The sequence below is a fragment of the Xiphophorus hellerii genome, chromosome 18 (genome assembly GCF_003331165.1).
Source record: "Xiphophorus hellerii strain 12219 chromosome 18, Xiphophorus_hellerii-4.1, whole genome shotgun sequence".
Classification (NCBI taxonomy): Eukaryota; Metazoa; Chordata; class Actinopteri; order Cyprinodontiformes; family Poeciliidae; genus Xiphophorus; species Xiphophorus hellerii.
In genome coordinates, this window is record NC_045689.1 from 34,556,623 (window position 1) to 34,568,848 (window position 12,226).

At 36.4% G+C, this 12,226-nt stretch overlaps 2 protein-coding genes across 6 annotated transcripts; one reads left to right on the plus strand and one right to left on the minus strand.

Moving 5' to 3' along the window:
- The first annotated feature begins 1,654 nt into the window (after positions 1-1,654).
- LOC116737241 (uncharacterized) lies at positions 1,655-12,012 on the plus strand. 2 transcript variants are annotated; one of them, XM_032590286.1, is made up of 8 exons: positions 1,655-2,313; positions 2,531-2,667; positions 2,782-2,875; positions 3,935-4,034; positions 10,035-10,294; positions 10,425-10,611; positions 10,745-10,872; positions 11,037-12,012. In XM_032590286.1, exons 1-8 carry the CDS (start codon positions 2,113-2,115, stop codon positions 11,262-11,264), a joined length of 1,335 nt encoding a protein of 444 aa, XP_032446177.1. In that variant the 5' UTR covers positions 1,655-2,112; the 3' UTR covers positions 11,265-12,012. The 2 variants fall into 2 exon arrangements, with proteins under 2 accessions (XP_032446177.1, XP_032446179.1); XM_032590288.1 differs by having other exon boundaries at positions 1,655-2,667.
- On the minus strand, positions 4,709-9,542 carry LOC116737240 (uncharacterized). 4 transcript variants are annotated; one of them, XM_032590284.1, is made up of 5 exons: positions 7,260-8,970; positions 5,995-6,201; positions 5,614-5,782; positions 5,327-5,472; positions 4,709-4,815 (listed from the first exon to the last, which is right to left on the minus strand). In XM_032590284.1, exons 1-2 carry the CDS (start codon positions 8,799-8,801, stop codon positions 6,094-6,096), a joined length of 1,650 nt encoding a protein of 549 aa, XP_032446175.1. In that variant the 5' UTR covers positions 8,802-8,970; the 3' UTR covers positions 4,709-4,815; positions 5,327-5,472; positions 5,614-5,782; positions 5,995-6,093. The 4 variants fall into 4 exon arrangements, 3 of the variants coding, with proteins under 3 accessions (XP_032446175.1, XP_032446176.1, XP_032446174.1); XR_004342754.1 differs by adding an exon at positions 8,977-9,542 and having other exon boundaries at positions 4,735-5,472; positions 7,260-7,334; XM_032590285.1 differs by having other exon boundaries at positions 4,735-5,472; positions 7,260-7,334; positions 7,436-8,970.
- Positions 12,013-12,226: the final 214 nt, after the last annotated feature.

The following is a 12,226-nucleotide window of genomic DNA, read 5'->3' on the forward strand; positions in this document are numbered from 1 at the left end:
AGCAGCTCTGTTGTCAGAGTTCTAGTTCAGCTGACTGTTCAGGTTCTGAGTTGTTGCTTTAAGAAAAATATGGCCGTGTTCCTTAAGGTCTCCTTGCTACTTCGCTTTATTAGTTTTGCATGCTTCTTGTGAAGCAAGACGGTGTTTACAGCGGTTTGTACAGGCAGATCAGTTGTTCGGCTGTCTGGCTCTGGTCTGCTCTCTGGTTCCCATAAACTCTTTCAGGCTGAATACAGAAGTGATTACATGGAAATAACACAGGAAGCTCCTTTACCTTCTTCTTTAGGCTGAAGAAGTTGATCCGGAGTGAAGTGAAGGCTGTAAACTTTGCTGTGCGGCGTTAGCTTTAACTGGTAGCGACGAATATTTACAAGCCACCGTCTTCTTAATTCAGGTTCGCTTGGAAATCCATGAAAACTTAAAAGCCCATTATATTAGGAAGACAGCAATGTTCATAGTATTGTTTTATTTGCGTCTGAAATACGACTTTGTCTTTTCTAGCTGTCATGGTAACTCAAAGCGAAAAAAGAGAGCCGCATTTGCGCATGCGGTTGTGACGTCAGCGCGGCAGGTGCAAAGAGCCCATACAACAACAGATTGAGTAAAATGCCACCTAGTGTTGGTGTAAATTTCCAGAGTGTATACACGTCGCTTCAATTTGACTCTGACAAGCTCCGCCCACCTCCTCCTCTCAAACCAACAAGTCTAACCTTGCGTGGACGCCATTTTTCTCCTGCTTGAATGGCTGCGGTAAGTTTCTTATTATAAGATAATACAATTTTATGTTTTAAACATGAATTGTTTTACAAGAATATTTATTGTGTACTCCGGCATGAGTTTTGATGTCTTAATACCAAGTTTTGCACGGCTAACCTGACCGAGTGAATGCCTAGCTTAAAATGTTAGCTCGTCTAACTCGACTATGTCCGCCTTAAATCCATGTCCAAGCCATATTACATAGACATGTTCTTTATAAAAAAAAAAAAGGTGCCATAAATTCAGGAAAGCGTGTGGATTGAGAAAAAAATAAGTCACGTTGGCTGTATGGCTTTTCAGTACAACAGTAATGTTAACGCCCCCCCCCCCTTTTTTTTGTTAGGTAAATTTATGCCGGCATTTGCCTGCCTTGGTGCCTGGAGTTTCATAAACTAGCTGTTAGCCACTCTGCTCCTTTTTTCATTAGTCTCTATTTTATTCTGGTTGAGTCTGTTTATTTAACATGGTTTGATTCGTTTTCAATTCCATTTGAGGGACATATTTTTGTAAACGGGATGGTGTGACTTGTGGTCGACAGTCTTCTTACCCCGCTACTCTGAATTATTGGAACTGTAAGCAGGTGCTAATAGTCCAGCTAGCTATGCAGTTAACACTGAATTGGGCGCGAGTGATGATTTGCACAAACCTTTCTTGACTCCTCCATTACCTTTGCTAATGCTAAAGGAAAAGTTGAAAAACAAGCGAGGCGACTTCATGAACTGTTCTAGTTGTTGCTAATGTAAAAGGTGCTCAGTAACTGTCTAACCTTGATAAGAGTCTCATGAAGTCAAATTACTTTGCACCCAAGACACTTTAATCTGTAATGTTTAATCATTATGTTTTGTGTAAGTGATGTAATGTAAGTTGAATTAACTTTTGAAGCAGTTGGCACATGTGACAGCATTCCAGTACTAAAAGTGAATGACTGAGGAATTATGTGTTGCAGGAACCATGTTGATTAAAACAAGACTTGGCGAACAACAAACATTTGTCTGACTAACAGAGCCATTTCTGAAGGAGTTTTTGATTACAGGTAAGACACCGGTATTAATGAAGCTTAACAGGAAGCTATGAGGTGCTTGTAATGTTAATTCACCCATTGTTTTTTCAAAAGTAATGTTCCAGAGTCTATGCACATAGTATTAGTGAGTATTAGAGTAACATAACCTCATAATTGTGATTTACACAAACATTTGTCTTTTTCTCTAGCATCTGCTGAATTTGGCGTGCTAGCTATAAGAGGGCGTGAAGGTTGTTGACAGTTCTGGGACTGAGTTGGATGAGGATGTTGTTAAGGATCCCTTGGCTGGAGTCCTAACCATCAAATATGAAACTGGTTTGTTACATTTATCATTTATGTTAGTATTTAATGAGCTTGCTAATTCATTGTGGTTAGTGTTTTTGTCTTTCATCTGCTTCTCTTATGATCAAAATTTGTCTCCTTGGTGGAATCGCCTGAGGAATCTTAGCCAAGCTCGTCTGATTCTCAAGAGATACTCATTCTTTCAGAGAGTCCTTCTGCTAAACAAGCAGCAGCTAGACACAGAACCTGAACAAGTAAGAATTAACTCAAGAACTTACAAAAAGTATTGTGTTCTAAAAATCTTTATCACATTTTCCCCCAGAAAACCTACGATGCTTGGTGGTTGGGGTGCTAGAGCAGTCCACCAGCAGCCCACCACGTTTTTCTGTTAAATGTTGAAAGTTACAACAATTCAGAGGTGCACTAGCACTTGATATGTATTTAAAAGCTGAAATGATTTGTTCTTTTAAGTTGGTGGAATCCATTCTCAACAACACACCTGGTGGAGAAAGGATCATGAAGGAATTTAATCGAAGCAAGTGCCTCACAGATGAAACCAGAAGGAAATTGGTTAACATACTCGCAGCTGATATGACAGAGAAGATTGGGTAATTTGTAAATATTCTTTGGTTAGCTCAATGTAGTGTTTAGATGAAATTCAAGTTTTTGTTAAATTCAATGCATACCATGGATAATATACCTTGGCCATTTTAATTTTGCAGGATCTCACCATGCAGAGAGGTTAAAGAAATGTATTCCAGAGGAATTGTGAGCTTTTTTCCCTACCTCATTGATCCATTCTCCAGGAAAGGTTATGTAAGTATCATACAGCTGTGTTACTGTTAAATGATCCATTGAAAACTTTTAATTTCTATCAGGTCATTTATTTAACTGATGCAGTTGCTTTGCACATGAGTTTCCTTAGGTTGCAGTTGTGAAATTGCTGCTGAGATTTTTTTTATTTTACCTTTCAACAATGTTTTATGTAAACCTTCTAAAAATGTAACAAATGAGGCTACAAACACTTGAAACCCATAAATCTAGTTGTGTATATTGCCTGTGAAAAAATGCGTGAAACTGAGACACATTAAAGAGAACTTGGAGACATTTTAGTATAGACATACCTAGGAGTTTAGCTATTTGGAACAGTTTGGTGCCATCTAGAAAAGTGGATATTCATCACTAAACTTGTTTTTTTTACTTGTCTAAAATGCTTCATTTAATTTTTTTAAAACTAATTACCATTCTTTTACCATCCCTTAACTCTGATTTTAATAAAACAAAAGAAGCTTCTGTGTTTGACTAACTGGAAAATATTAATTAAAAGTTTTATATGTGAACACTTCTCATTTTCACAAGTCTAATCAAAAAATCTACATCAAATACTTTATGGCACTCAATTGTGTCCTGCCACAGCTCTAAACTGTTTCTTTTGTAGATCAGACCAAGACAAATTACAAGCTCCATAGTAAATTGGTTTTCACCTTCAGGATGCCAGCCTTCTGGCACCAACCGCAATACTTCCTTGACCGGATTGCATCGCTGCCATAGTAACATGATATGCAGGTCTGTGTTGACATGGGTGCACAAATGGGTGTCGGTGAACATGTGGGGTGTGTACATGATAGTGTAACTTCTGGGTGAAATGTGACAAGTTATATTTTTATATTCTTAGATGTCTGCTCTCAGCAGATTTGCTTGTTGTGTCAGTCAAAATCATGTGATCTGTCATTTTATTGACATCTGCCTATTTTTTGATTCACTTGCTTGTAGTTGTAACTGTTTGGTTTGCATAGAAATTCTTCATCAGCTTTTCTTTATGAGTCTGACATTTCTGTGGCTATGTCTGCTTTTGCCATCCTTTCAATCCCCAAGGAGCATTATTACGATGCTGCAAGTGGTATCGGGTATTTAGCCTGGAGGATAAAAATTATTCAAAGATCCACTGCTAGAGACAGACGAACATCATATGGAGGTAAACCATTTACAACACTTGAAGATCTGCTACACTGTAAAAAAAATTCTGTTGTTTTTACAAAAAAAAACTGGCAGCTGTGGTTGCCAGAATAATTCTGTAGAAAACACAGTGAACATGTAAACTGTTTTACTGACCAAACAGTAATTACAACAGTGTTAAATTGTGAAATGAACAGATTTTTCCATAGTTTTGCACAAATTTTTACTGTGATTTGAAAAGGGTTATTTTTGTAATAAAACAGTTTTATCAAGTAATTTTAACCAACTTTTTCTGATGAATTATCATAATAATGCTGTTATTTTACACTTTTTTCCAGTAAGATTTACCCAGTTTTTGTTTGTTGTACAAAAAACTTCATTTAGTCCTACTGATAAAATACCTTTAAATAACAGATTAAAACTGTTAAAATGTCAATTTAAAACATTTTATTAATACTTTCTGAAAAACAGAAATTTGCTCTAATTTTTTTTCTTTTTACTAATATACTGCTCAAAAAAATAAAGGGAACACTTTAAGTGTTAAACACCTGTTTAAGTGTTCCCTTTATTTTTTTGAGCAGTGTAATTATATTTTTAAATATCTATAAGCATCAAATTTCAACAAACATTTCCCACTTAAAGGAAACTTTAAAACACAAGGAAGCCCAATATAAATTGTATCTATGATAATCTTAAAAAAAAATAAACATACACTTACATGCCTTTGAAATATTTATTTTCAATGAAGTTCTCATTTGTCTTTTCTGAACATCATGAAGCACATGAAGCAAATGCACCTGCTGAATAGATATAAATTTCTTCAACCTTTTTAACTTTATCAGAAACAGTATGAGAACCAACTTTCACCCCCTTTTTTTGGAGGGGGGGCTTGAAGATTATAACATACAATAAATTTCTATTTCCAGTATACATTTTAATAATAATGTTTGTTTGCTTCAAAAGTTTTTCTTTTTTAGAAACAATTCTATTTTCAAATATCTATAAACATCAAATTTCAACAAACATTTACCAGTTAAATGCAAATTTAAAACACAAGGAAGCCCAATATAAACTGTATCTATAATGATAATTCAAATTTTTTTTTAGAAACAAATAAACATTTTAATTGAAAACATATTTTCAATGAAATTCTCATTTGTCCTTTCTGACATTGAGCAAAATTCAGCCACTGAACAAATATAAATATGTCTTTTCAACTTTTTTAACTTCAGCAGACACGGTGTGAGATGCAACATACATTTACAAATCTATTCACCTCTGTTAAGATTAAACACTGTCTTGATAACTCACTGACTTTAGTCCTTTCTCAAACATCACGCCACTCATGATCCGAAAGTTCCTGGATCAAGGTGAGTACACGGGGGTTCACACGCAGTCTGGGTTTACGGGTTTCTTCCACCTTACTGCCCTTGTCTGGGTTGATTGAGAAGAAACACCTTAAGATAAAGAGGACAAACAGAAAACTACATCAAAATGTGCCTCACAAAGAAATAAACATTTTATTCAAGATATAAAAGTTGTCAAAAGTCAAATTTAACTCCCTACAATTAAAAAAAACAAAAAAAAACAACTCATACCTCTGCAGAAACTCCAGTGTAGACGCCAGCCCCGATGGATAATGTATGTTAAAACAATAATAGCTCCCAAACATCATGCAGAGGACAGAAATAAAACAGGAGATGTTGTTGTTTCCAATCTGTTGATCCACACTCAGCATGAATCGTTTAGCATGGAAGCAGGATTGACCTAAGGAGAAAGAACAAACAAATTTAGACTCCTGATACAACAAAACAATGGCATTTATATGAAAAATAACAAATTAAGTAAAAAGTACAAAAAAAATATTAGTATAGTAAAAGCATAAGAAAATAATTGAAAAAAAACAAATAAGTTATCAGAACTGAATATGAATATCAGTGTTTAACGGTTGATTTTTGCTTTTCTACAATTTTACTTACATCTGAATTTCCAAGCAGCAAGTGCCTTTCTGGCTTGAATTGGTCTTAATGCTGACAGCAAGTCTTCCTCAACAATGAACTGGAAGTCATCATACGTTTCTACTCCAATTGACTGTAAAGTCTCCTCGAGAATGTCTTTTGAAGCCTCTGCAAGATCGGGCAACACTTCACTGATAGCGCTGCGTAAAAATGTTTGCTCAGCCATTTCTGGAATAAAATCAGACAAAATAATGGTAAAAAAACAAGATCACCGTAATATAACATGTATTCAAGTGCTTGAAGTCTGTTTTGTCACTGAATACAGATGGTAATCAGGATGATAGACAGCTGTTTGTACATCCATAACACAATAACATCAGTTTCATTTTGAATCAGAATTAAAACCAGCACTCCAAACTCCATATACTCATCATTCTTTGAAACCAAGAAATGCCCCTTTTTATACACTGTTCCCTTATATTGTATCTCTGTGGAAATACTTGTGTCTTTTCAGAAAATCCCAGGTATTTTACTTCATGTTTTATTTCATCACTGTAGAGGCTTGAGTAAAAAACACAACTGTCCTTGACCAGCAGCAGCTGATTGCATCTAGGGCCAGCTGAGATGTAAGCCTGAAACATCTGGTGTCTTTCTGATAGTGTCAAGCATATGTTTTTAAAATTTTTTAAATGCCTTGCACATCTTTTAAAGTAGACATGTTTACTCTCAAAACGCATTGTCCACAACCTAATCAAAGGTCCAAATTTCAAAATTAGGGCTGGATAGTGCCGCAAGAAATGATGTTTTGGTTTAAGTGAAGTTTCAGGAAATAAAGATTTTCTTGATTCCAAATATTCTTGGATTATTATTTCGAGAAAGGCAACCTGTGGCAAAGAAATTTTTTGTGCACAAATCAAATCCACAATGTCTTTGAGCTGGAGAGTTGTCTGCCAAACATCATCTTGTGGATTTTGTATCTTGTCACCAATAATCACTGGCAACAATCTCAGCAAGTTCCAGTTTTGAACAGCTTGACCTGAACGCCTGATTGCCTCAGAGTTGACAGGGCATGGCTTTGTGAGAGCATCTGATCCTTTGTACTTGAATTGCTTGATTCTACGGTTGAACTGGGAATATGTAAACCATTTCTTTGTTTTAACGAAATATTTCAAGTATAGTGCAAGATCATAGGATACGACACCCTCAAATAAGTCATGGCCTAAGCAAGGTGGAAGACCATGTTGGCAAACATGAAAAGACTTTAGTGAGTTGAAGTCAGAGTTTACCTTGACACCTTTGATGTCTTGATTGCTTCCAATCTCTCGATGATGGACAGCCAAGTTGTAAGCTTCAGGGGTTCGCTGTGGACCACAAGCATTTGGATCATTAAGAAAGTATTTTCTTGTGATTTCACAGTACCTACAAAAGTACTGAGAAGTACTAAAGTTTTCAGTAAACCCACCAATGCTGTGTGATCCTAAATTGTCACCAGCAATACAGAACAGTGCCCCTTTGACTGTTTCTTCACCTGCAATAATGCCATGTTCCTCTAAATCTCTCAAATCCATGAGAAGTTCAGAGCAAACCTTTGCAGTTCCAAACTGTTTTAAATCGTTCTCGGAACACAATGAAACTAGAGACATGTGATCAGTGCTTGACCGCACATGAGCAGGTAAGTTAGCCACAGATAGATAAATAGCGACAACTTTGTGTTTCTTCTTTGCTGAACCAAGGGGGTTAACAATTTCAAAGGAATCTTGGTAGAGAATAAGCTTCAGGCACCCAGGATTTTCAATGAAGAACTGGTTGCACTTGAAGTTTTGGCCATCACTTATGTCACAGAAAACATCCGGGTGTGAGTCATTGGACTGTTCCAACACTGAATTCTTCCATAAATCTGATTCTAAAAGTGCACTTAGTGTCTGTTTAATGGGTATGTAGTAAGAAAATCTCTGGGTCATGTTTTCATCACTTCCTAAAGATATTTGCTTTGGTTCTGTGTATTTTAACATTTTTTTTAAAGTCTGAGTTCTTGAATATGTTGTTCTCAGTGGCCCATGATGACAAACAGAAAATAAATCTGAATCTCTTACACAATCACAGATTTTAGCAACAGCATCATCTGCAAGACACATGTCATCTTTTAAAAGCGACTTTACTTTAGTCAAAGTGTAATCCATTCCCAGCTCATGCACATTTTGCATCTCTTCAACGATGTTCTGTATTGTGGAAGCTGGAAGAAGCAGCTGTCCTTGAAGTTTCAGGTAGAAAAGAGACAAGTTTCTGAGATAATCCTTGTTGAAATTTGGAGATAATTCGTGACTTTCATTAGTCAGAGCATCATTAAAGCTCTCAGAAGGCCCCTCGTTTTCTGACAGACTAACGATCTTATTTGTAGTTTCCTTGTACAAAACATCAATGTTATCCACAGAAAAATCTCTATGTTTACGGGACATATGAGCTGTGAATGATGATTTGACGCTGAAAACTTTTTTGCAGGCTTTTACTGGACATGCTACAGGCCGCCCCTCCATTATATGCTCCTTTAAATGAGCAACGACTTCTTTCACAGTTTGGCTTCGGTGCCCACACAATGAAATGGTGCATTTCAATTTAGCAACAATGGCTTTGGCTGATTCGGGTTGTGAAGCCACGTTGTGAACTCGGTAAAAATGAGTTTTAAACGCTGCATATGTACAAAATGTCCGCTTACATTCTGTGCCCAGGCATTTGAATACACAACTGGGCTCGTTTCTGTGCACTCTGCAATGCAACACATAGCCCCTCACTGAGTCTAGTGTTTTACAGCAAAACGTACATGTAATCATGTTTAAACAATTTCAACCTACCCAACAAGTTACACGTGTTGCAGGTGTAGCAAAAAATGATTCGACTGCATATTGTTCCAAGAAGCAATATGACGCCTTAAAAACAAAATTTAATCTCCCCAGAAACACAAATTACCGTGCCTTTTACGTTTGAAGAAAATAAAGCTTAACTTACATTTGCTGAAAGCTGACGAGGTCCACACAGCCTTCTTTTCTTTGTCGAGGTTTGAGCACAATTCAGCTTCTTCTGAGATGAGAACCGTTGAACGAACTTGTTCAAAACAGCTTTCAGGCGCCAGGTAAGCGGACCAATCAGAGAGCAGAACAGACCGCACTGTCGAGCGAATGGGAGAAGTTGAGCACAAAGCGGTGATCTCCGTCTTTCTTGCAGTAGCCGAACTTTGAGCTTATAATGGCAACGGTGAAGGTAAAAAATCCAGTCTTAGCAAAAAATAAAAATAAAATACATGTATAAGCAAGTACATGACTTCCTTGTTGATTCAGGTGTTTCCTCCACGTTAGTCGTGAAATATGAAGAAATGATCCAATCAAAATTGACAAAGAATAAGTAAATGAATTAAAGAGGAAATGACAATCTAAAGAAGTGGGAAAACACAAGTGAATATAAATAGATAACTAGTAAACAAAATTGGAAGTAAACAATGTGGAATCATAATTACGTAATTCCACATTAATTTCCAAATCTATTCATTTATTCATTTATTTCATTGTCCATCCATCCATCCATCCATCTTCCACTTATCTGGAGTTGGGGCAACAGCTTAAACAGGGAAGCCCAAACTTACTTCTCCCTAGCAAAAAAAATGGTAAGCTAGCTTCCAATTCATTTGGATTTAATAATCACAGAATGTAAATGTTAGTTTTTCACTGCTGAAATGTAAAAATGTTGTGAAGGATACAACTTTTTCCATTAAACATACAAAATGTGTGTTTTCCACAACAAAATACAGTATTATTTGCAATTTTCTATTTTAAAATTTACAATAATTTTCAGTTCTACATTATACAACATCATACTGTTAAATGAACAAAATATCATTGTGTTTTTCTTTACAAAATTTTTCTGTCATGATTTCACAGATTTTTACTGTTTATTTTACAGACTTTTTTTACAGTGTACCGTAGGGAGGGTGTTGACTTGTTTGTGGGTGGTTAGTTTTTTTTTCTTCTTCTTCTGTTTTTAAGTTTAAGTATATTTTTTATATTTAATAGCAAAATGCAAAGAAGCATTGCGTGAACATGGGCTTGGGGGACCAGCTGTCAGACAGGAGACCCAGTTTGTTCCAGAGACTGTCCTGAGTGAAGAAGAGTGTAAGGAAGCCATAGCACTGATTAAGCATTCAGCCGATAAGGACACAATCAAGAAGAAGATGAAGCTCACATTTGACTTCCGGCGCAACACGGTCCTCTACCCCCAACAGCCAAGCAACATACTCTCTGTCTTTCCACGTTTCAAAGATGTCAAAGGCTTGGTAATTATTTAAATGGTTATTTTGATAACTTCACAGTTATGTAAAAAAATTATGTATTTTTGTGACAAGTCAAATGAATACAATATTTGTGGCTGGAAAATGTTCAAGTTTTTCACTATCTACATTGTAGGTGGAGCAGGATTTTGTCCTGATGTTTGGAGAAGACGTGCCTGGCAAGTTTCTGGAGCAACAGATGACCACCTTCAAGAGAAAGATCATCCAACAATGCAGAAAACTTCCAACCACCAGTGACCTTGAAGAACTTCTCCTGGCTACTGACCCTCCTGAGGATGCCACTGAAGTGGATGATGACATGAGTAAGGATGACTTTTTCCACATTATGTGGGATTCAGTTGTTGTGTGAGCTTCACTTAGTGATGCACACATACCAATTTTAATTGCATAGATTTTGCTGATGGTCAATTCAAAATCAAATTTCTCTTGTCACAGGTTGGGATAATGACCTCTCATCAATTTTGCTGCTACAACACCTCATTCCTCCCTCTGCATTGGGCCGAAAGAAACCTTGGAAGATGTCTGGCTATCAACCAGAGAAGCATCTTGTGGTCTTCAAGAAGGTTTGTATTTGTTGCAAATTGTATTTGTTTTATTTGAGGTCGTTTCACTGAAGAGTTTCAGTTTTAGAGCCATATCACACATAAGATAAATGCTTTTTGCCCATATGAAAACTGTCTTGTGTATTGCAGCTATGGATTATAATGGTAATGTTTTTTTTTCTCAGACAGAAACCAGCATTCAAGAACATCTTGATGCCGTCATGAGCACACAACCCTATCTCCTGGCTGTGGGACAGAGGAAGAAAGTAGATCACCAGTTCTTCATCCTTGACAAAAATGTCATTGCTTGCAGGTCAACCTCTTCTCTTGGTGCTTTTGACGAACTGTTTAAGGCACATTATGTGTTTGCCGCAACATACAACCCTGTGTTAGTTTCTTCAAGCAACAATTAAAAAGCTTTAAAAACATTACTAAAACATTAGCGAAAAAGCATCAAAGTTACATGGCAATGCATCATGAATCATTTGGCCAGGAAAGATTCAGTGTAGGTCCAGGAAAGATGGTGACACTTTGTGAGTTAAAAGAGGGAGAAGCGATTGCTGCAAAGTTTGGAATTGTTTCAACAACCAGTGTGTTTTCTGCCAAGTGGATAAAATACTATGGTACAGAGTACCGTCCTGACTTTATTATATGTACTGAGGTAGCATGTGAGATGCCTGTATTTTGTAAGATTCAAACAATTGTTGTAAAAGATGACAGTGTTTTGCTCTGTGGAAAATTTATGGAAACCATGTGTTTTGATGACCACTACCATGCCTTTAAGGTCAAGCTGCATCCAGAAATTGTTCGAAAGGTTTTGCATATAAATGATCTGTTATACTTCAAACCATTTGATGTTCAAATGAAGTACGGTACGACAGATACTGCCTTATATGTGGTTCCATATTGCCATTTTATGCAGACATAGGATAATTTTGCTAATGGTGTTCTTAAGAGACTGAAGTTAACTGTTTGTGGACTTGAGATCGGTTGTTTGGCATGCCAGGCACCCTGGAAGCTATTTTGCAGTCAATGCAAAGTCCTCTACTGTAATAAGATGTACACCATGTCATGTTACTGTAACACTACTAAAAGTGTGTTAACTAAAAGTTAACAAATCCTTTAAATCTGCTTTAGTTCAATAAAGTTAAGTTAAATGCATTTCTGTGGTAACTTGATTTTATGCAATTGTACATTTTAACAGCATTACTGAATTATGATTGTCATTTAACTCTACAAAAGTGTAAAAATAGCACTGCATATATATCTGTGTGGAGTTGCTTTTTCACAGCAAAAGAGTAAATTGTCAACACAGTACTGTGTTAGAGTAACACTCATAGGAGTTATATGAAACTCCAGTGTTGATTGTCAATAA

Excerpts from the sequence above, each read along its gene's own strand:
- LOC116737241 (XM_032590286.1), top strand. The coding sequence starts at position 2,113 with ATGTTAGTATTTAATGAGCTTGCTAATTCATTGTGGTTAGTGTTTTTG. Across the intron at positions 2,314-2,530 it reads TAGACACAGAACCTGAACAA|TTGGTGGAATCCATTCTCAA; the intron begins GTAAGAATTAAC and ends TGTTCTTTTAAG. Across the intron at positions 2,668-2,781 it reads GATATGACAGAGAAGATTGG|GATCTCACCATGCAGAGAGG; the intron begins GTAATTTGTAAA and ends TTAATTTTGCAG.
- LOC116737240 (XM_032590284.1), bottom strand. The coding sequence starts at position 8,801 with ATGATTACATGTACGTTTTGCTGTAAAACACTAGACTCAGTGAGGGGC. Across the intron at positions 6,202-7,259 it reads AAGACATCAAAGGTGTCAAG|AAATGGCTGAGCAAACATTT; the intron begins GTAAACTCTGAC and ends ATTTTATTCCAG.